At 34.5% G+C, this 24,788-nt stretch overlaps 1 protein-coding gene across 4 annotated transcripts; it reads left to right on the top strand.

Moving 5' to 3' along the window:
- Positions 1-193: 193 nt before the first annotated feature.
- Positions 194-24,772, top strand: LOC143240365 (uncharacterized). 4 transcript variants are annotated; one of them, XM_076482684.1, is made up of 6 exons: positions 194-395; positions 2,065-2,195; positions 10,955-11,128; positions 12,546-12,690; positions 13,284-13,321; positions 20,795-24,772. In XM_076482684.1, exons 3-5 carry the CDS (start codon positions 10,960-10,962, stop codon positions 13,318-13,320), a joined length of 351 nt encoding a protein of 116 aa, XP_076338799.1. In that variant the 5' UTR covers positions 194-395; positions 2,065-2,195; positions 10,955-10,959; the 3' UTR covers position 13,321; positions 20,795-24,772. The 4 variants fall into 4 exon arrangements, with proteins under 4 accessions (XP_076338799.1, XP_076338801.1, XP_076338803.1 ...); XM_076482686.1 differs by lacking the exon at positions 194-395 and adding an exon at positions 493-663; XM_076482688.1 differs by lacking the exon at positions 194-395 and adding an exon at positions 565-815.
- The last annotated feature ends 16 nt before the right edge of the window (positions 24,773-24,788 follow it).

Below are 24,788 nucleotides of genomic sequence, written 5' to 3' on the forward strand. Positions count from 1 at the left end.
TAATAGGTCGTCGGAAGTAAACAACATAACACAAAATATAGCTCAGAAATATTTAGACTTATACGTATTTGCAAGTGGTAATTTAGTGCATAATTAAAGAAAACGTATTTTAAACCAATTTCACACCACGTAAAGTATTTAGTTTTCTTAGTTTCGTTCCTCTTATTTTTATTACAGTAAGTTATGCTTGGTGCTGCCCTCTTTCAAGGACATCCCATATTTGTATTTGAAATTTTTGTATGATGGATCACGTAGTTGGCCTGTAATACTGTGGTGGGGAAGATAAACTTTGACATTGGAAATATTGTATTTCAGTCTTCTCTTCTTTGGTCTTTGAACTTCGGGTTGTTAGCGTATTGTAAATCATTGTGAGTGATATAGAATTATTTTTAAAGGTAAGTACTTTTAAAAGTTAATTGTGTATGTGATGCCAGGAGTATTAACTAATTTTTTTAAGTTCATACTAAATTATAGGCTTCATTACTTTTGGTTCTATCAGTTTTTTCGCCCTACGTGACAACTAGTGCTTGATTTTCAATCTGCCTTCAGTCGTTTGTTTGAAGAGAATACCAACCAGAGTAAGGCTTCTAAACCTTTTTCGTTGCTAAGTGTACCCTATAATTTGGCTTCTGGGTCGGCAAACTGAAACTAGTTATCACCAAGGTAAGGGAACTGGTAACCTTGTTTAGTGTCCGCTCTGTATGAGCTTTTGTCAATATTTGTCTCTTAACTGAACGTAATAAGTGAGAGAAGTTGATAAAAGTGGACTGTAACAGTTCGGTAAGAAGGTACAAGAACGTAGAGTACTGCTCGTAGTAAGTAGTACAGTTAGTATTTTATAACACTTAAAGGGTTTCTTTGATCAGTTATCTAGATTGATATTCGTGACAACTTGATAAATAAGTGTTTCATACTTGTATCCACACGAAAAGGTAAACTTGTACATTTTTTTTCCAGTGCAACATAAACTTTAGTGTTAAACTTGTTTCTCTGAACACTTTACCTTGAGATAGTGTTTTTTGTTGACACATCAGTCATCATTATACACGACTATTTACCTAATTTTACTCAAAAATTATTATTAATTAGCTTGTAAATTAGGGACAGGTACAGTACTTTGGAGGGGGGGTCTAATACGTGAGTTAAGATGCAAGCCTAGTTCACTTGTAATGTTAACTTGTAATTTTTTAGTAATATGGTATTTAATAAAATAGTTTATTATTACAGTTTGGGTATCTTTATTTTTGACATTTTCTTTAAGTTTTGCAGTCAACCATTTTAAACTTAAAATAAAGTGAAACATAATGAAAGAAAAAATAGGGCAAGTATTTATAATATAAAAGGAAGAAAAAAGTTTCTTTATTAAAATAATTTTTGTTAATGTTTCTTGATAAATTGAAGCTAGTAATTACATTTATTTTCTTATGCAACTTGTGTCTTGACTTGTATTGTTATTTGGAAGACATCACTGAACATTTGTTGTCTGTCAGTCTTTAAAGTATGTGAAATTCAAGAAGTGTGTGTGTAACTAATTCAGAGTTCTTCTGGCAATGTGAGGGAACTTTTTCATTATGTGTTTGTTTATGGATATAACTTAAAAAGTTAATATGCCTCTTTCTGAAACTTTTATAAATCCTTAAATTTGTGTTCAAACTAGTCCAGTAAACACTAAAAACATATAAACATGAAGGTAATTCCATATTTTTAACCAAAAATTCTGCAAATTTTTTTATACTAGAGTTGTGATGTTCTGTGATTAGTCAATATAGATTCATGGAATTTTGATTTTATAGAATGTTTGTGGAGGATATATGAGACATCAGTATCATAACTAGAAGGGTAACACACTCTGCTGTTGCACACAAACAAATGGAAGTTTTCATGGAAACTTTACAGTTGGTTTGTTTATGAATTGAACAAATATAAATTATTTGTATATATATAATTTTATTTTGTTTAGGAAACCTTAAGAAAAACAACTATTTTACAATGTCCAGATGAGAGTCCCAGATCAAACTAAAAGATTTAAAAATGTGGTAAGATAGTTGTACTTCTTTTTTATAGGTATCAAACAGTCACGGTGTCGCCCTTTAAAATATCTAGAAATTGTTTTGGTGTGGCTGCACAGCTGTCGGCAGCCTTCTTCAGTAAGACCATCTTGTCTCAGCTGCTGGTTAGAGTTAATATAACTTATGGTAAGGGTTGTTCATTTTTTATGTTGGGTTTTTGTAGTTTTGTTTCAGTTACATGATTTAAAAAAGTTATCACGATTTACATTCAGTACTGATTGAAGAAACAGTAAAAGTGGTAATGTTGATGAGTAGGAAAATCATTTAACATGTTCATGTAACAAAGCTTTTAAAAATACTATTTGTTTCTGTTAAAGTTATGACATTTTAAAACAGACTTTTGTATGAACAGCTAGGTAATTAACACTTTGAGTACTCTAGATATCTTTCAGCTTTTCACTCATGCAATGCACTCTTGTTAAAAGTTTATTATATTTCAATTCTTTCCTTGTATCATTTTTCAATAAGAATATTGCATGTACTTTGAATAGTTTAACACATAAACATATTACACAACTTGATTCCTAGATTACATCATCACTCTGTAACAGTAATTATATTTTGGGTCAGTGATGTAAAGTGTGATAGTTACACCATGACTAGTAACAGTTCATGTTACTAACTTACCACATGAATCCTTCTTGGTCAATGTCTAGTGATCTTTGCACTGCCCACAAAAGTGAATAAATATGCATTTAGAAAATTACATTTTACAAGCTGTCAAGTTTTATTTTGGCTAATGTAGTTCATAAAGTGAAATGAATAGAACTTTCATGAAATTAAATATGAAAAAGGAAATTTATTTTAAACATTTCTACATCACCCCCATTTTTGTCTTTTAGGTGGTTTTCATCAATAATCATGTTGTACCTGGCAAACACTGTAAAAAGAGCCATGATTGAGGACCTTAAGTTTTACTTACTGCCCTCTAAACTTAAATTCTCTTATGTTTTACCCTCTGAGTGCACTTATAAAACTTTAAATTATCAACATATTTTCAACAGAAGTTGTTCTCAGAACACAGATTTATAAAAACCATGTTCAAAATTCTTGCTTTGTCTTCATTTTACAACAATTCCCAAACTCCAGCTGCTGTCATCAGTTACTTTAAAAACAAGAACATCATTGTTACTTGACCTGATAGAGATAAAAGGTCCTGTTATCTTTAATAAACTGAATTACAGTGTTGGAGTCATTCTTTTACTGCCACTATTTTCTCATTGATGTGGTAACTTCATAGCTGCTCTCTTAAAAGTATTAGTTTTTGATTTAGTAATGTTTGTTCATCTAGACTATGTTGGTTAACTTGGGCATCTTTCCACTCAGTGAAACTGTGAGGGTGTATAATATTTCAAAACTAGAAGGAAAAAAATGTTTGCTGGTACAGTATGAACAGGTTAATTTGTAAAACAATTCTTGTTTTGGTTTAAAGATGGAGATGTTTGTAGTATCTTTTTTCCTGAAAGAAGCATTTTCAAGAATATATATTGTGTATGTGTATGTTTAATCTCATACGATCTTTCAGTATTTTAAAATTTATATCAGTATTAAAAAAAAACCTAAATGTCACCATCTTTTTACTTTCTTTTTTTGCTGCTAAATTTTTGTCAGTTAACACTTCTAGGGCATACTGCAGGGATTTATACATTTTGATAAAAGTTAAGAAAAAATGACCTGTACATTCCAGATAAATATAAAAGAATATATTTTTATTTAAATCTTTGTGGCTTCTTCAGGGTTAATATATGTAACTGTTAGATATAAAATCACATTTTTCCTGACTGTTTAATGAGCTTTGTTTCAGAAAAAGTTTTCATAGTTGGTTCTCACAGCCTTAATCTTGCAAATCAAACCCTGAATTTTAGAGTTACAAACCCTAAAATTTATTGTAGGTTTTATTTTGATTTATTAGCTTAATTGTGAATATACAGTGAACTTTAAGATAACATTTGGAGTAATCTGTTATGCATTTGTTATGAACTGTTTGTAATGGAAAATTCCCCCCCCCCCTCCAGTCTACGTGAAATCAGTCTTGTTTGTTGTGTAAGATAAACATAAAACTCCAATAATAATTAGTAGAATTAACTGAATGGTATTTTTTGTGATTCATGTCTTGTTTGATTTGCTATAACCAATCAAATGATTGACCTAACATACAGTTTGTTGCACGAATGTGTTTAAAACTTTGTTAGAGTCCATATACCCCACCTGAAAATCTGGATTGTTCATTTAGTTGCATAGTAATGTAGAAGTGGCTAAACTCGTACTGTATGTATTGGTGTTGCATAAAGCCTGCATCGAACTTAAAGTGAATACTGCACAAATCTGATCCTAGAAAGGAGTGATAAGATGCTTATGCCAATGTAGCTATGCCACAACTGTTTATAAATCTTGATGTATTCACCCAGGCAACTTGTTCCCGGTGATTTTTATGGTTCAAACTCTAATATAAAAATCTGTTAAAAACAAATCAAAGTTACAGCAAATTATCAACTTTAAGTGAAAAATTTTTACTTACACATTAATACACCTAATAAATTTATAATTATTAACTGAAAGTAAGAAATGGTTTTATCCATTGTAAGGTAGGAGTTTTAAAGTACAACCTTACTGAAGCTAGAGTGATATAGAAGTCATTTTTTGTTGTGAGACAAGATGTATCAAATAATAAATTAGTACTAAATTAATATATTTCAGTTCTATGTATTATAACATTTCCAGTGTTAAAAATACTGGGTTCGCTGTAGAGTAGAACTTTGGATTTCACAGTTGATGATCAGGGTTCGAACCCATGCAGTACCAGAAAATATTCCCCATAATCTGTGGATTAACTGCATGAATGGCTGTCTATTCCTCAGTGTAGATGATGGGTGCAGTTAATTAGGTGCTTGTTCACGGGTCAGTAGTTCAAAATTAGAGGTAGCGAGAAGATAGTATTATTAGTGTTGTTGTAAATACAAGTAGTATGTTTACAGGTGTTGCTTAGTCAACTATGGTTAAACCAGTCTTATTAACCACAAACTGCTGTCTCCACAAAGTACAGGTGTTTGGTTATGGAGATTTAAACTACTTAACTCTCTACATATGGAAATACATGAACCCTATAAATCCTGAGACATCAGAATGTATCCATTTCTCTACAGAATACACCACTTTCTTTCTCTAAATATAACATTAACCACATACAAAAGAATAAGAATAAAAAAACCTGTTTTCATATTGTATGTGTTTTGCCACTGAAGTGAACAAGTGTGTGTGACCTTAAGTAATTGTTTAAGGTGAAGAATTTCAAAGTATTTTAGGTCCTTATAAGTTAATTATTTGTTTTTGAGATGTGGTATTAGTACTCTTACAACAATGTTGTTGGCAACATAAAAGTACTTCAATAAGTAGCTAGATAACAAACAGATAGTTTATCTTCATTTGTGGTATGATTACCTTTGTTTTTGACTGTTAACAGTTTGACTGCCATTGTGTATGCTTTGTCAGGAAACATGGCAATTGAATATTTATATAACAATACAAGTATTTCTGAAGATCGTGCAGTATATGGAGGCCAACCTTCAAGAACCTGCTTCGACAAATTGAACTGAGTGAAAATGAATAGTGTACTTAAGGAATAAAATTGGTAAATAAAAATCATCCGTCAGTTTTAACTGGCTCCTTGAGTGTCACAAGATATATCCTGACTAAATTAATGAATCACTTAAACTGTCTGTAAGTGTTGTAAAAGTACCATCTGCAAAGAAGACAAAACTCGTGTAAATATGATGAAAATTATTTGAAAATTGGATTTTCATGGGTGTGCAATGAGAGTAACCCTATTCCATTATCTGTCATATGTCTGGGGTTGCTCTCAAGTTTGGGTATGAAACCATCCAATCTCAAGTAACATTTTGAAACATACTATAAAGAATATCATTTGACACCTATAGAATTTTTTTATAAAAAGGAAGGCCATTTAAGCAGTGGTGGGATTCAAAAATTTTAAGAAGGGGTTCTCTCAAGGAGATGTTTCCACGACATCAACAATTCGACGGTATAATTGAAGCCATCAACGGGTTCGTTAAGCTCAAAAATTTTTAAGAACGGGTTCGCGCGAACCCCTGCGAACCCCCTGAATCCCACCACTGCATTTAAGACTCCCATAAAATAATGTGCAGGGTGATGGGAGGATAGTGTAAGATACAAGGAAACCTTGTTTACAGTGTCATATTTAATTGGAAGGAGAGTTGATAAAGTGGATCTGTCATATAACAGTTCACAGTAGAATTATAGATGTGGGTTAAAATGTGAAAGACAAATTTATTATCTTGAGTACCACAAAGTTGATACTATTCAAGCTAATTAAACCATCAATATTATGGACTCAACTAATCTTCTGGTGTTGGTGAGATACCAGCTGCATAAAGAAGTCACTGAATATTTTCTGTTCTGCCAACTCATACAACTGGAGATGAGATTTTTAAATGTATTGACGACTTCACGACAAACAATAACACAGACTGGCAGCGATACATTGGGATAAGGAAAGATGATGCTAAAGTCATGATCTGTTTTACAATTTCAGAGTTATTAGTGGTCTTTTCCCATTGGTTCAGCATAGCCAGGTGATTATGGTGCTTGACTTGCAGTAGTGAGAGTTGCAGCTTTAAATTCTTGTCTCACCAAACATGCTTGCCTTGCCCTTTCAGCCATGGGGCATTATAATATGATGATCAATCCCATTACTTGTTGGTAAAAGAGTAGCCCAAGAGTTGGCAGTGGGTGGTGATGACTAGCTGCATATCCTCTGGTTTGTCACTGCTTTGTACAAAATTCAGAACAAACATTCTTGTTCAGTGCACAGGGAGGACGTAGGGTTTCAGATTCTATGTCATTTTGTGAGAGGGCCCTAAAGTTACATGTCAGGTTTGACAGTTGTTCCAGCAGTTCTCATGCTGTAAGTGGACACAGACTTTTGTGAAATTCTAATTTAGAGACATACATGCACTGATCTACAGATTTGTTAGACTAACCCAATTAAATGTTATTTTACTTCTGAAAGAAGTTTGTGAAAAGTTTCATCGGGAATGAAAGTAATAGTGGACAATAATAATGGTCAAATCAAACTGTAGCACGTTAACAGTAAATGTCCTGGTCGTGCCCTTGATGACAGTTTTGTTTGACGAGTCAATCGTCTTAAAATTAATCTCATTTTATAGTATCATAGAAGTAGTCAACATGACTTGTGATTACGAGAAACCCCCTTGAAGTAAAATTATATTCTCAAGAAGGCTTGTATGGGTATTAAGACTAATAAAAAGTAAAGAACAACGTTAACTGAAGATGAACTAAGAAAGTCGAAACGTTGTTTTGTACATTATTTTAATTAAAATGTTAATATCCATACCAGATGTCTTGAGAAACATGGTGTACGTGATGTAATGAGGTTTTAACCCGTACCGAACGACTAGGAGCAAGTGTTTTTAAGGTTAAACTGTCGTTGTTGCTATGAGCCGTTTAAGTTTATCTTGTATATATATACATATAGCGAACGTCAAGTACTGATGTTATCACGCAAGAAATGTATCTGAGCTAGGCCTAGTAGCCTGTATACTTAGTTTGTGTGCGATTTAACTGTTTTTTTAACGCTTAATCTAGCAAAGTGGTATAAACCATAAAACAGACATCTGTGTTTGATAATCAATATTGATAGTTGTAACCTTGTCTTAAAAATACAAATCATTGCTTGTTTAATCAGGCGCTAACTTCGTAGCAAGAGGTTATCTATCCGGGCTATTTCGAAAATCGTGTTGATACACCCCGTCATTTCACAAAATTTGCGAGAAGTGATTACGTCATTATTAAGAGGAACTGAGTCAGAGCAAATTGAATTTCTCGGTAGGTCTACGTCAGAGCAGAGTAAAAGAAGCTGGCGAAAGGAAAGATGATTTTTATATCTGACAGGTGGGGTGACATTTTTCATAGCAGTTTGACACTTCTGCATTCGTGCATTTCAAATGGACTATCGTATTTCATCATGAGTGTGTGTAAGCCTGTGAGACACGAGGGTTAACATTAAATTAATTGTACTACATTTACATTAGCTAATTGTGTTGGTAGTTCGAATCTTCAAGAGTAATATTATGTTCCGTATCTCTTGTAACGTTTTATGCACAAAGAATGGCTTATCAGTGTGATGCTGTACTCAGTAGGGGTCGTCAAATGTTTTTTCGAACTTGCTGATTCACAGATAAATTTTGTGATGAGTGTTTCTCACTTGATGACTTCTAGTTACCGACTCTTAAAACACGAGTATCAACAGACGGTGCCACCGCAGAAAAATCTCGGCAAAAAGAGTACCATTGTTTGAAGAGTTACGTTCCATAAAAAAAAAACCTTCCTAGATGTTATCGTTATGTTCACGGGATTTAAACAATGAAATCCAAGGTTCAGTTCTCCATGGAGGTCATTGTGTAACAGCACTCTAAGAACAAACAAATAACACATTTATATGCCTACCTTCTCTAGAGCACTTCCACAATAAAGGATATTTTCCCTTCAAACTTACTATTAAGTTTTAGATTAATTTTTTTTTTCATTTTCAGTTATTTAAACACATGGCTCTAGCAGAATTTTACTAAACAAGACACAGAAATATTTAAAAAAGTTGTTCATAAAGTTCTAATCTGATGTTAGGTAACACTTGATTTATAATATGAGAGTCACTGGTTTGACTCCTTTCCTGAATTATGCTTGACCTATAAGCCATGGAGGTGTTATAATTGGGTCAATCCCATTATTTGTTGGTAAAGAGTAGTCCAAGAATTTGAGCTTGGTGATGTTGGTTAATTGCCTTTCTTCTGGTTTACCACTTGAAAACTAGGAAAGGCTGGTGTAGGTCGCCCTGGAGTAACCTTGCATGAACTTCCAAAAAAAATCAATTGTAAGCCCATTTTTGGTGGCAAAAAAAAGTTTTTAAGTTTTATATTTTCATAACTTGCTAAATGTTATTTCCAAACTTATGAAAGCTTGGTATGGCCAAGTGGTTTGGTTGCTGAACTCACAATCTGCAGGTTATGAGTTTTGATCTCTATCCCACCAAATATTGCTCATTCTTTCAGTTGTGGGAGGTGATAACTATCTGCCTTCCCATCTAATCTTTTACTGCTAAATAACAAACAGCTAGCATGGATAGCCCTTGTGTAGCTTTACAAGAATTTCCAAACAAATCATGCTTACAAATATGAATAGAGTAATTACTTAATGAATATTTGACAGTTCTGTTTTACTGTAAAGAAAAATCAGGTTCCGAAAAAATCAATGTACCACATGATTAATTTATCAAAACTTTTATTTTATTAGATGGTAGTGCAATTTGTTTGTAATACTATTTCTAGTGGAACAACAGCAGCTCTGCAAAGTTAGTGCTAAAACTGGTGGTTTGGTTCGATTTGGCAGATCGTGTAGTGTGGCTTTGTTCTTAAACAAACAAGCATTTGACATATGATCTTGTAATAAAAATAATCAAACCAATTGACTCTGCTTCCTTCACAATTCAGAAAAGAATGTTTGGGAGGGAAATGTGATCTCCTGTACATGAGTATATGTTAAAACAAGTTGATTTAATAAAGAAATTGAACCTCTGCTTACCATGTCATGCACTGTGATGGAGTCTGAGGACAGTACTTTAATTTCCCATGGGGGAGTGGCTCTCTACAATCCCCTAAAACCATTGTGTTGTCAAAGCTTTACACATAGTAAACGTGAACATAAATAACCCGATTCAGGGCATGGCAATAAAGTTGCCTTGGCTGGGATCTAAAGATCCGATGCCTAAGTTTTTGCTGTTGGGGAAACGGGAGCGCCCTGAGAAAAACCCACTTTCACAGGATAGGCGCAGAAAGTTTTACCTATCCTGTGCCCGAGACCTGAAAAAGAAAATACATAATATTTACGTGAGTTTTGCCCTTTAAGTACTTTGTTGTGTGATTTGTGATTCCTGAAATATGTTGTATGGTGAAATACATTTGGTTGGTGCACTGGTTAATTTACAGAGTGATGTCATTAGTTTGTTTCTGTGTTCTGCTTTTAAATAGTATTTGTGTGACATTTCTGTTAGTCTGTTTCTTAGTGTTGGTAAGTTGCTGATTTGATGTATATAATTTACTGGAGTGTATGGTGGTAGACTGAATGCAGATCTTAGTATTTTGTTTTGTTGAACTTGGATTTTTTGGCATAGTATATGTTCACATTTACTATGCCATCTGCCTTTTGGGATGAGTTCTGGCTGTTTTCTCCGGTGCTACCTTTGCCTCGTTCATGAATAATATTAATTATGACCAACTTCATTCCTTCACCCAAAAAAAAAGTAAAAAAAACCCAAAGAAAACAACAGCTAAATTCAATAACCTTCCACGAAAGGGGACGAAGAGGAACCACAACATTCCTGAACACCCCAGTTGGAGAGAGAATTCTTCTGATTTCTCTCTCTCTCTAAACTAAACCCCTGCCACATTAGTTTGTGTTTGCTTTGAAGTTCATTAATCTTCCACCAGGAGTTCTTAAAAAGATGTGCTTCATATATGGTAAATTAGTATTTTTTGCTTTTTTTTTTTTTCCTAAAGTCTTGTTAATGAGTGTAGATCATAAATAAATCTCTGAAATTGCTGTTTCAATATTCTGTGGACAAAAATGTCAGATGTAATTTGTTCTTGCTGCATGAGTTTGATTTTAAAAGGTTTGCAGGGTATATAAGATACTTTAAAAAATTGATGCATGTTGAATGATATTTCTTAGATTTATCAATCAGAATATATCTTAGACTTTGGGGTCACTTTTTAAATATATCTTGTGTATTTTTTACTTTAGCTTATATTAATTTTCTGTTCTTTGTGTGAAAGTGAGAATGGCTGCCATACCATATGCTGCCCATACAGCCAAGAAAGTCCATGAGAACTTGAAAAAGCAGAAACATGTGGAGACTGACAACACGAAAAATGGACGAGAGAAGGAGAGAGGTCAGTTCCAAGGAATCATGGGTGGAGTTAGTGTAGGTCATACTGACCTGCGAAATGGTAAGTTTGAACATTGTCTTATGAGCCTTAAGAAGAAGGAAAAAAAGTAATGCTTGAAAAAATTAGGTTTTTAGGTTATGGAGGCTATGAATGTTGGAAAATCAGAGACTTTGAAAAAGAGGGAGGAAGGTCTGGGGAAACTGACAAATTATTCTAAAACCTGGAAGAGTTATGTCCCATTGCCCTTGAAACTCAGAAGTTGGATGCCTATGTAAACTATGCTATTTAGCTATACCAGTCAATGGTATACTTGTTGACATATGGGGAGGGGGTATAGAAGCCTGTGGTTTTTGTGTGTATATAGAATCATTATACACAAGAAATACTCTAGTCTTTCAACTCTGGATCGAGGACTTGTATACAATTGTAGTTTTCAGTAACGTATCTGAGGAACATATTCTTCATCCTTTGTTCTCATTTTAAAGTGTACTGGCCAGTCATGGCTTAGTGGTTAGTGTGCTGGACCTATGCAAGTCCATTGTTTGCATTTAATCAAGAAAACAAAGTAACTATCATGTTGGGCTGTTTGGAGTTGTGGGTGTGTTATTAAGTTGATTGCTAAATCTTGTTGTTTGATTTGGTAAAGACAGCCCAAGACTTGCAGGTCAGTCATGGCATTCATGATGGATTTACTATTATATATTTATTTTAACATTGATGTTGTTTCAGTTAAATATGTTTAGAAGAGCATGCAACTTATTCTGTTAAATGTGTCTTGTAAATTCCTGCCTATTCAATAAATTTGTAGATTATAGTGTGTAAGAATCAACAAGGTGTTTACAAAAGCATTAGCGTATCATAAATATTGTTAGGACATCTGAAATTTATCGAAATTTGCCTCACACTTATAAAATTAACCAACACAGTTTGTCAAGAGACAGTATATATTATTGGTTTAATACAGTTGGTATACATAACATAATAAATTGGAGGTTCATTCAAGAGAAATAATACACAACACATCTTTCCCAGTTCTAAGTGAGTCAGTCATGGCATCTTTCCAGTTCTGATGACTGTATATAATCATTCTTTATTTCTTGCTGCTTGCATAAATGTTTCAATTTAAGCTTCTTGTCTCTAATCCATTTTCTAATTTTGTTGAGCTACAGGGCTCTCTGCCAACCTTCCTCCTGCTCTTTGTCCATGTCTACACTAGTGAACCTCCCATTTTCTAGGTATATCTAGTTGTATTGTTGTCTCAGCGTGTTTCAGTATTTCCTCATTGTCTATAACATCACATTGGAATTATTCCAGTTTTATTTCAATAGATGGTGTTCAAGGGACAGTAAGACTTGAACATATCATTGGCATAATTTCAACTACATAGATATATTTTGATATTATTAAATTATTATATTAAGAAAGAGTGCCTATTATTGGTCATCAAAGAGTTAGTGAAAGCATTTTTATCTTTCAGTCCTGTCTTTCACTCCCCCAAAATACAATAGCAAGATGATGGACAGCATCTGGGGGCTGTACAATCGATATGCACCCCATGCATTTCAGAAGAACTCCGAGGGTTCCTTGGTTGGCCAGGAAGTCACTGCCACCCCCCAGGCTAAGTATGTACTAATGAAACTGTGGTGAAGTTACTTTTGTGATGATGGCCATCATGAATGAAATACTTATCAACATAATGATAGCATATCATGGATGTCAGTAGATAAGTGTATCTTATAACTACGTTATTGCTACATTAAACTCTGGTTGTTTTGTTCTTGGTAAAATAAGAGTGTGGCATTAACTGTTATAATTAAGTGTGCTACTTTTACAAGTAGCAATATAACACGTTAACACCTTCAAAAGTGATTCATACTTTAGTGTTATCACAATTAAATAAATCTCCTAGTTTTTATTCATGGTGTGTTTTGTTTTCTCTCTTTTAAGTTTTGACATGTTAAAACATTATAATTTGAGAGTCAAAGATGTGTACAAAATAATTTGATGGACTGGAGTTTTTCTCACATTTGCTTATCATTTGTGTTTGTAGAGTTAGGGTCCTGACATCTTGTACACAGTAACACAAGAAGCATTCAAGATTTTTATAGCATCTAACTTTATTCAAACAATGATGAGGAAATTATTGTTTTTTCTTCAGAGTTAAAGCTATCTAATTGGATCTTGTTTTATAAATGTATGCTTTTTGTATTTACAGATCTTATGGCCTGCTCAGCACGGGGTGGCTTAACTGAAGTACGTGACACATTTATGCTATTGTATCCTTAATCACAATAATAATAATAATAAAAATGAAGAAACAAATAGTGTGTTGTGCAACCAGAACAACCTGTAGGACACAGTGTGTTATTAACAACAATTAAAGTTTAAATCATTTTTAAGTTGTGTAGTTTGGACTATGGTAATCCAGAATACCATTTTTTGGAGGATGTACTCTAATGGATTTGTACTTCATATACTAAATTTCAAGTCAATCCATTAAGAAATACAGATATAAAATCTTCAATTTTGATTGAATATTTTCCTGTTTTTTTATTTTTTGTTCACAACAAAAGTATGGAAATTTACTTTGATAGAAAAATATACCTCATGGATTTTTTTAAAAATCTAGTACACTGATATATCTTTACAACTTGCAATGAGATGTCAAATTTGATTTAAATATAAGGTACTTGTGCAACAAAACCCCACCCCTCAAACCAAAGTTTTTTGCAGATACCTACCTGAAAAGCTACACAAGCTGTTACAATTAGTGTTAATACAGTTTCACCTAAAAGTGGTTCGTTTTTATTTCTTCATTCCGATTAAAGATGGCTGAAATAGAGTAACAAAACTATGAGGTGAAAGGATGTGTAGATGGATAAGTAGTAGTCAGGCCAAAGAAACTAGATTAGTAGTTTCTAGCTCAAGTTTTCAAAACAATCATATGTGTGGACAGTTGTTATTCATTATTCATTGCCAACTTTTCAGCACAGATTTGATAAATTTTATTAATTTATTTATTATTTAAAGAGCATTTAGTGTCACATATTAGCTTAAGCTGCATCAATTGCATGGGGGTGGGGTGGCAAGAAACCTTATCTAAATTCTATGGCATTATTATAAGGGAAGCTATTAACATTAGTTTAGAGAGGAAAAATATAACAATATTTTAAAGAATCTGGTTGGGTCTGTAAAGGTCTGTTTCTGATAATAGGGTTGCAATCCTGCAGCTCATGTGGGTCAATATTGAGTGTCACTTTTTTTGTGCTGCTGTTTATTGGTGTTTTGTGACAAAAGGTCATGATATCTAATCAAAAACACCTTAGGTGTGAAAAAAAAAAAAGTTTGGTCAAAAACAGAATTGATTGTGTGACTTAAAGGAATGGAACCAAAGTTGATGGGTGAACTGATAGTTACACTTATTACACTGATAATTTTTCAGTAGATGTTCTTTCTTTAGTTAGCTAGCACACACTTTGGTTTACCTACTGCCATGCCTTCTGGTGAACAAAAATATGTTGTCTAGCTAAAAATTAATGGATGAATAATTGCAAAGTGGACTTACTGTGGAGTGGATGGTTTAATGGATAGGAAGGTGGAGTGGGGAGATTAGTGTAAGGTGGTTTGTGTTGGAAGTGGATATATTGTGGAGTGGGTGGTTTAATAGATAGGAAGGTGGAGTGGGAAGATTAGTGTTAGGTGGTTAGTGTTGGAAGTGGATATATTGTGGAGTGGGTGGTTTCAATGTCAGCTGGTGAGTGTTAGAGACAGAAAAGACTGGTAGCTCAGGGATTCACAAGAAGATAAATAAACAGGTTTAAAGATCAGACAAGTGATTTGTACACTGTTGTGTTCTTTGCCAAGGTGGGGTGGATGTAATAGGCTGCTTGTTGTTTCAAGAGTTGCAAGTATAAATAGGTAATAGTTATTTTTATTTGTTCTTCTGATATATTCTTGTTGGTGTTCAATCATTGTTCTTATTTGCATAGTCTAAGTGTTGTCCTTAAGTATAGAATATTACTAATTCACAGTTCCCCTTCAGAGGAATGACAAAGTTTTTCACAAAATATTGCCAAGGAAACAAGATCACAATTCACAGATGTGGAAAAACAAAATTTTAAAGTTTTATTATATAACTACTTATTAAGAGAAACAATTTCACTTCTAGTGGTGCCCCTAGGTGTGGTTTCCTGTATGTGGTGAGGGGACCTCCCAGGGAAGGTTTTGTTTTTTCCGTTTACCTTTTCAAGATTCTAAACATCCACGTGTTTGCCTTGCATGGTGACCTGTGAAGTGGAAGAGAGGATCCTGGTGGTTGAGGGGTCCAACCCTAACATACCACTTTGGCCTTTAATTCCTGTAAATTGGCAGTCCTGAGGTGTTTCCCCTAGGGTCAGTCGGCTGGTCTACTGAGTACCAGTGTTGGATGTTCTCAATAGGTGTTGTGGATATTGAATCTGATGCTGGTGTTTGGGTATAGTGCTCATTAAACCCTGGCATTGCTGCAGTGTTCTTGTTTGGCATTGTAGTGCATCTCCTCGTAGGGCTTCATGGTGGTGAAGTCAGTGAGCACTGAAATATTTTTTTATTATATATCCTCCAAAAAATTTAAATAAAATAGTGAAAAAACAGTCCATAGGTAAATGACCACATCTTGAAGAGTCTGAACAGCAATCTTCAACATCTGTAACACCTGTACCTCATTTTCTTATACAACGTTCTGTTTCAGACAAACTTTAAGGGCATATGTCTACCTTTTTCATTCAGAAGGGACTAGAGGGTCTTGTTGGCTCTCCAAAGTCAGTAAGGAATTTGCTCTGGTGACATATTGGTGGAAACATCCATATCTCAGCACTGTGAACTCCTCTTGCATTCAAAGGCAATTGGGGATATACCTATTGAGGTTACATCTCATGCTACTTTTAATTCATCACGAGGAGTTATTGTTGTGAGGAATTTGAAGAACATTCCTGATTTAGAGATTCTTGTTATCTCTACTAAAGGAGTTTCTACAGTGAGGCAGATGCTGACCAATGTCCTCATTCAGGCATTTACATCACTTTATTCACCTGGCACTATCAAGGCAGGTTATCTTAAATGCAATGTACAGCCAAACGTTCAAACCCTCTCTGACATTTCCAGTGTCAGCGGTTTGGTCATTCAAAGACATCATGTCGTGGTTCCTTGACGTGTGTTCGTTGCTGTGGGAAGGACCATGATGCTTATGTGTGTGAAATAGACCCTCATTGCATCAGTTACAATGGCTCTCACCCACCCTACTTTCCTTCTTGCCCTAAATGATTGGAAGAGAAAGAGGTGCAGCATTTGAATACAATTCAAAAGATAAATTACCCTGAGGCTTGAAAGTTGCTGTCCACCACTTCATCTCGAACATATGCTGCTGCACTTCATTCCACCACTACAGTGGGAGTGCAGACAAATCTCTCTGCCTCCAAAAGAATCATTCTCCGAGCAAATGGTTAAAAAAGTTGATGAATCAATGTCAACATCCATCTATGTCCCTAACATACATTTCAGCAAACTCCAAGGTCATCTTCCTTTGGTTCTGGGTATGGGAATTTCCTTGTGTACATCATCTTCTCCTACCTCAAGATGCAAAATGATCATTTGTTCATGTTCTCAGTTGCTAGAATCCTCTTCCAACAACAAAGACTTGCCCGATCGACTCAGGGCAGGATCCCTTGACTCTTGAATAAAGACAATAAAGAAAACAACATGGTCATAAACAGAAAGGCTCTCCAATCAATTTGCCTACACATAACTAAAAATGGTGACCTTTATATAATGAAACTATCAATGTTTAGGTTCTAATGTGGATGGCATCAAAACACTGATTGCTTCCTACCATCTTGTATGTCTTTCTTTACAAGAAACATTTCCAAAACCTGCCGATAGTCACCTTTGGGCAGTTGATTTGTACAGAAACGATATGCTGTGTGATGGACGAGTGCATGGAGGGGTGGAACTGTTTGTTGATCAGCACGTGCCCACCCTATCTTTGCCGCTTGACACACCCTTGGAGGCAGTAGCCATCCATGTTTCCTTGTGTTGTACCATCACTGTTTGTTCTGTCTACCTGTCACTTGGAGAGACCTATGATCAATCAGACCTTAATACTCTTATTGAACAGTTGCTGTCTCCCTTTCTAATTCTGGGGGACTTTAATGGACTTCATCCTCTCTGGGGAAGTGCTGATATTGAGGGAAGTGGTTGCTCCATAGAGCATATGCTCTCTGATCACAAACTTTCTCTTTTCAGTAGTGGTTTTTCTACTTATTTTCATGCACCTAGTCAGTCATTTACTGCTATTGATCTCTCAGTTTGCTCCCCTTCACTGTCAGGATTGACAGTAACCTACGAGGGCAGTACTCGTTTTCCTATAATTTTGAGAGAGACTGGCCATGGTCGATGCTACCTGGTCCACATGTGTCCCGGTGGAAGCTGGATCAAGCAAACTGGACGTCTTTCACTGCTCTTGAGGAACATATTCATGCCATCATCTGTAAGCCATCAATAAACAGCTGTGTGGCAGCAGTAACTGACTGTTATACAGGCAATTGCTCAATGTATTCCTAAAACCTTTACATGATACTCAAGGTGAAAGCTTTTGCCAGGTATCTAGCACTTCTGCTTCATCCTCTGCCTTCTCAGTCATCAAGACTCAGGCAGAGCAGTCACCTCTTTCCTTTCAAGCTGGTTGTCTCTGCAACTATAATAATCTCTTTACACTGGTGTAACACAAACTGGACCTTCATCGGTGTGGTAGTACATCGATCAGACCTGATGATATACACTATCAAATGCTGCACCATCTATCTCCTGCTTCTCTTGCTATTATTCTGATTATTTTTAACTGGATCTTGCAGAAGAATGTTTTTCCTGATGCCCAGTGCCAGGCTATTGTCTTATCTTTCTCTAAGCCTGGGGAGGATCCCAAAATTCCTTCAAACTACCATCCAATTGCTTTGACAAGCTCTCTCTGTGAGACCTTATAGAGGATGGTTAATGCTCGTCTTTGGTTCCTTGAATCAAACAACTTTCTCTCGCCCACCCAGTGTGGGTTCCAACAGCAGCACTCCACTATGGACCACATGATTTGACTTGAAACATCAATCAGAGAAGCCTTTCTCAAACGACGACATTTTGTATCAGTATTCTTCAACATTGAGAAGGCTTATGATACAACATGGAAGTATGGCATTTTGCAAGACCTCCATTTATATGGGTTATGTGGTCATTTGCCTATTTTTATTAAATTTTTTAATGGACAGGAGATTCCAAGTTTGTTGGTTTGACACTTTCCCGTTCTTTTCTACAGGAACTTTGAGCCCTTCAGGGCTGTGTTCTGAGTCTCACACTTTTCAGTATAAAGATTAATGCCATCACTGAACAACTCCCTTTTACTGTTGCAAATGGGCTCTATGTCAATGACTTTCACATCTCCTGTCAGTCATCAAAAATGAGGTATATTGAGTGCCAGCTACAGACTGTTCTCAGTCATTCACTGAAGTGGACACAGCAAACAGTTTTAAACTTTTCTCTCTCTAAAACCATTTTCATGCACTTTTGCTGCCAATGGGTATTCACCCTGATCCCAAACTCTGTATTGATGAAGTTGTGTTACCTTGTGGTCCCTGAGACAAAGTTCTTGGAGCTTGCCTTTGACTGTAAGCTGACCTTTATTCCACATATCAGGCAGTTATGGGTCAAATGTACAAGAGCATTGAACATCCTCTGTGTCCTCTGTTCCATCACTTGGGGAGCAGATCGATGTTCTTTGCTAAAGATAGGCATCTTGTGCTCTTATTTGATTGAAACTACACTATGGATCACTCATCTATGGCTCTGCCAGGACCTCGGCCTTAAAGATGCTGGACCTTGTTCGTCATCAGGGATTTTGGCTTTGCAATGAGACTTTCCACACTTTCCCAGTTCAGAGCTTAATACATAGTCTTATTAACCTCTTTTGTGTCTCTGCCATTTGCAACTGTTTTTACTGTATGCTTCAAAACGTCATTCCTTACCAAAGCATTCCATCTGGAATTGTTTTCCTTCCTTGGTGAGCCATGCTTTTTCAGAACAGACGATCTGCCATTGCTCCTTTTGGCCTTTGTATCCAGGAGCAGATGAATGAATTGGATCTGTCTGTGGATAACATTGCTGTATCCACTGGTCAACCCATTCTTCCATGGCTTATTACAGTCCCCAAATGTGTCCTATTTTTAAGTCATCTGAGGAAAGCAGACACTCCTGATTGGAAATATTGTCTGTTATTTGCTGAACATCTTTCAAACCATTCTTCTATTCCTTTTTATACAAATAGCTCAAAATCGGATGACTGTGTGGCCTCTGCCAGTGGTTGCATGCAGAATCCCCTCTACAGTTTCTGTGTCCACTGCTGTACTGTACACCATTTCTCTTGCCTTGGATCACATAGAAGCTTAGCAGTACTCAAATTGCACTATTTATACTGACTCACTTAGTTCTCCACTGGCCCTGGAATTGCTTCACATTAGTTCTCACCCTGTTCTCACTGATATTCAAAACTGACTGGTGCATTTCTCTTTAACATCTACTAGTATCCAGTTTTTTTGAATACCAAGCCACATTGGCATTTGTGGGAACAGGCTCACCAACACTATAGCTAAATCTGTCTGCTCTGGCACTATCACTGCTGTGCCTGTTCCATACATAGACTATGGTCTTGTATTCAAGGCTTGGCTCCATGCCAGTTGGCAATGGACTTGGAGTGAGCAACGGAAAACAAGCTTTTCCAAATAAAACCCTCTATTGAACTTTGGCCGTCTTGCTTTCGTGAAGATGGGAAAGAGGAAGTTCTAACTAGACTATGCATTGGTCACAGTTTTTTAACTCATAATTTTCTTTTTTCTTGGACTGATGCACCAATATGTTGTCTGTGTAACACTTAGATCACAATAAGCCACATTTTATTGTCTCACCGTTGTTACGACTCTCAACAATAGCACTATTTTAAACATGTTTTGTTCCAAGGTTTATCCGTAATGTTAGATAGTGTTATTGGTGATGGTGACACTGTCCATCTTAGAGATGGTTTTAGCTTTTTAAAGACCATTAATCTTTTTAATGCTATTTAAGTTTTTTAATTTATTCATTAGATCTTTTGTAATGTGATTCTCTTTTAAGAATCAAAGTATATCTACTTTGATTTGTAATTACAAAATGGCTAAGATGTCAAATTACTAGAAACCAGGACTGGAAAGGTCAACTTCAGGTGACTAACGGTGGTTTTTGAACTTACTCATTAGTCATCCTGGTGAGTTATGATAATTACAATTATATAACAAAGTCCTTTACTACTTGTATTATTGTAGTTTTTCTCTTACCACTGTAGGCTAGATATAAAAATTGGATTTAATGTTATTTATGGTGTTAATTAAAAAATTAAACTTTTTGTTTTATCGTAATTTCCTTTTATGAATTTTAGTAATTTTTCTTTAATTTTAACTTTTTACCAGATGTTTGCAGATAGCCTAGTTTCTTTGTGCCATAAAACACCAAACCAACCAACCAATCTTAACAATTGTGTATGTTTTTCTTACAGTTATGAGAAAAACATAAGAATTGGAAGGAAACTGTTTTTTTAGGTTAACACTCATCCATTAAGAGAGCATGTTGAATTCTTAATATTGAATTATTTCTAATTGGTGTTCTTGTATATTTCAGGCTTTTCTCTCACTACCAGTGCAGCTTTCCCATGTCAGTAGACAAGGATTAAAACTACTGCTGGCAGCTTTCCAGATCTTGCTGGTTGTGGGATGATAGCTTCAGTGAATGGTGGAGCTGCCATCTGTATGTGGTTCCCTCCACCTGTGTACTCTCTGTAGTCTTAACTGATGGTATTCTATGCATTATAATATTTGAGTGTGTAGTTTAGTTTATCAGTACGAAAATAGTACTAAGCTTATTTTGGAAAGATAGCCATGAGGTGGCCCATTTTGCTTTGTGCTTGCTACATTCCAAATTTTTCTCTGCTTCCACTTCTTTCTCTAAGCGTTAGTTTCATTAAACAATTTAAATTAACAAAAAAAGTTCTTTGTTTCTTTCCTGCTTAATTGTGGCTTCAAAATCTCGGTTGAAACAAAAAGACTCAATTATTACTGGTAAAACATTTGAGATTTCTGCAACTTTCAAGTAGAGTTACTTCAACTTTTGGATTTTAATTTTTCATTTTTAAATATCTGTTGATTTTATATCTTTTTTTTTTCTGACATTTCTAGTTAAATATTTTATAATGTTGCAGAGTGAAACAAGTCAGATGTATTTTAATGTAAAACTTCGTTTCTTGTGAATTTGGTTTTGTTTGTTGTTAATGAAAACCCATTATTCTGAGCAACACAAAGATAAAAACAACGTGAGATGACAATTTAGCACCTGTTCAGTAAAATGTTTTTTAAAACTTTCCCCAAAAACTGTTTTACTCCTGGGCTAAAGAAACTTTATGAAATGAACTTGCATTTCAGTTAATATATGGTTATCAGTTGACTTCAAATGTAGAAACTGAACATTTATCAGTTTAGGTTTTCATGTATAATGCTCTAAGTTCTCCTTTTTAGTAACGATCACGTAGGGTCAAACCTCTTTGGATATCTTTGAATAAACTATATCTTTATTTGTTCTCTTGTCACGGTTTTTGTGTCGTCTAGAAGTAGTGTTTATATTTAGAAACGTTTGTGTTTATTTAGCATAGGCTTACAGTAGATAAAAATCAATCATTGCTGTAGTAAACTAGGGTTAAATTTATGAAGGCTTTATTTGGTGGTGACCTCTGTTTGCAATTTAGTTGCATTTAAAACATTAGCCACATGTTTATTTAGAAAAGTTTTTGTTTGGTAATGGTGTTATTTTTAATATTGAGTGTAAATCAGTTGGTACAAAGGAATTAACGATGCAAAATATAATTATAGCATGTACGTAGAACATACAGTGGTGCCATCTACAAATAGTGTTGAAGTATCTTGTATCATAATATACACGATAATTTTGTCAAAAACAGATGAGACTACTAACATTTTAACTGTTATACTACGACGTTCTTTCGTGGTTTCAATTGATAGGAAAAAAATTCAAAATTTAAAATAAATTAATGAAAAGAATATCTTAAGTGACTTATGAAATAAAACACACATACATTTAATATTGTTTATTTTAAGAATGCTTTCATGTTATTTCATATTGTTTTACGACAGTTTCATGATAAATAAAAGCTTTTAAAGGAATTATGGGTAAAGCGATGCCTATTTGTACAGTGTCAACTATTTCCAATCTTTTTCATATCATTCTTTTTAGTTTTATACATGAACTTCTGCGTGTAGGCTAAAGTAAACAAACGCTATGAATTTTATATATGCAAGTTTTCATTCGAAGGAGAATGATTTTGTTATTTTGCCAACCGTGGTTTAAATCTGTGGATATTAAAATGTCCGTTAAAAATTGTACAAAATACAAAATAAAATACGTGTTTGTATTTTAAGCCTATCAATTATTATTGTTAGCTTAAAAATTTTGCCAGTAGACTTCGCTGTGTGAACTGAATGCAGAACTCTACACAAGTTTGTTACTACATAAGGCGTAGCAGCCACACCAAAACATTATACTAATAAAATTACATATATGCAGAACATCTTATTCTTTCATTTTCTTGATATAAAACCGTGTAAATGTTCAAATCTAAGTATTAGAACTAATTACTAAAATCTAATCTATTTGATAGATAATTAAACACTTGAATGTTTGAAAATGTGATTTGTATGTATAGCCGTCTTACGGAACCACAATTTTTTGATTGGCTGTTAAAAGTGAATAATCTTTAGAACTTAATGTCACTTTCACCGTGAAAGACGCACGCATCAAGTAAGACTATATTAAAAAATATAAAACTAAAGAGTTCACCATTACGTCCCAAGCTTCATGGGGCTAGTGCGTCATGTGAGCAACTTGCTCAAATGCGTTTCATATTTTTCTGGGGTTATCGAGGTGACAATAATGTAGAGCCCTGGAAGTATTTATATAATTTGTTAGTGTAGGTAGGGCCTGAGTAAAGTTTAGTGGGGACTTAAACCCCGGTAATATTTGGAAATAATAGTAATTCACTCTTTCCTATATTCTGCTAGTTCTACGAGCATGTGATGTATATATACGTTGTGTAGCCAGGGCACCAGGTGACTTATGAGTTAATCTAGTACTGATTGTATAGTTTGTCTAAAATTATTCTTTAGAACTTACCTTTACTCTGTCTCTCACTCATACACAAATATATGCATATATTGATGGAAAGAAGTATGAATACGGTATTTACGTATTAGATGCGAGGAACTAAGTTAAGTATTTTGTTTCTAGTCCTAATGCTCGATTCGGAATGGTGACGGTTTTCTGATTTCCTCCATTTCGACACCAGCGTTATGGAAATTATCTAGATGAGTTAATAATTCGTTCGTGTTTGTATGAATATTTCAAACCAATAATGCATTATTTTAACAACTCTAATAACGTGCTAAGTGTTTTTGAAACGCTCTCTACGTACAATAATTTTTCTCTATATATATTTTTTTACTGTTTGCTTACGAATAGGAACGACGTATTTCAACGTAAACAGTAAAAAATTTCAAATTCAGTTGCAGAGAGAAACAAATTTTCAAATCTGTTTTTGAGAATGTTTAGGAATCCGGAAGACAGTTTTTACTGTAGAAAACCTTAACATAGTTTCTTAAAAATCGTGTTTAAGTGATGTAGATCTTGTAATAATGCCGTCATTTATTTACTTCATTTTGTGTTTTCAATGAATCAAACATTTATAACATTTAATTCCATGATAAGATTTGTTTGTAATTGTCACAGTTCGAAAAGTTTGTGGCTAAACTTACCAAATGTGTGTTTCCTTAGTCAGTGATAACTTAATTAAGGCTGATTGGATAAATTGTGTATTTTGTTAAAATAATTCATATAGCGTCTATATATACACTGACATTTGATTGGTTGTTTTTAATTACGATATAAAATAATTTCGAAAGTTTTTGACGACTGCGTATGGAATAACAAACAAACTTAGTTTCTAAGATGCTGACTCTTAGCGTGTATGTAGTGGAAAATATTTTAACATTTTGCCACATCAGCTGAATATTGGATTTTAGTTGGGTTTTTTTTTTTATCTCGATAAGTATCTTTTCAAACACGGTATAATATTTGCCGCTGCTGCTTCTTATGTATTAAAACTTTTATTGTTACTAAGCCTAAATAAAATTATTCGTTATTATGATATTCTATAAGTTGTTGCACTTAACGAGTAAAGATTTTGAATCTTGTGAAACTCATTGACGTTACCATGATACTGTCGCGCCACCTACTAGAATATTCTGCATATGTGAACTAGCGCTAAAGAGATGGAAAATAAACTTTTTAATAATTTTAAAATAATCTAAAATTAGAATCGGAGTCAGCGTAAAAATTCTGAAAATTTTGTTTGTTTGTCTGTCAGGTGAGTAACTGATGTGCTGTTAGTTTGTATTATACAGAACATTTTGTGACGTGTGTTTCAGTGTATTCGTTTATCATATACATATTCTGTGATATCTGAGAAAGTGGGATAGCTGCAATGTGTATTAATTTCGAACAAACTAGTCTTGAATAAAGATGGTTCTGTGTTAATAACGTGTACGTTTTC

Source organism: Tachypleus tridentatus, chromosome 13 (genome assembly GCF_004210375.1).
Source record: "Tachypleus tridentatus isolate NWPU-2018 chromosome 13, ASM421037v1, whole genome shotgun sequence".
NCBI lineage: Eukaryota > Metazoa > Arthropoda > Merostomata > Xiphosura > Limulidae > Tachypleus > Tachypleus tridentatus.

Bases quoted from the DNA above. Each gene is read 5' to 3' on its own strand.
- LOC143240365 (XM_076482684.1), top strand. From the start codon at position 10,960: ATGGCTGCCATACCATATGCTGCCCATACAGCCAAGAAAGTCCATGAG. The intron at 11,129-12,545 runs GTAAGTTTGAAC...TTTATCTTTCAG, and splicing joins TCATACTGACCTGCGAAATG to TCCTGTCTTTCACTCCCCCA. The intron at 12,691-13,283 runs GTATGTACTAAT...TTGTATTTACAG, and splicing joins ACTGCCACCCCCCAGGCTAA to ATCTTATGGCCTGCTCAGCA.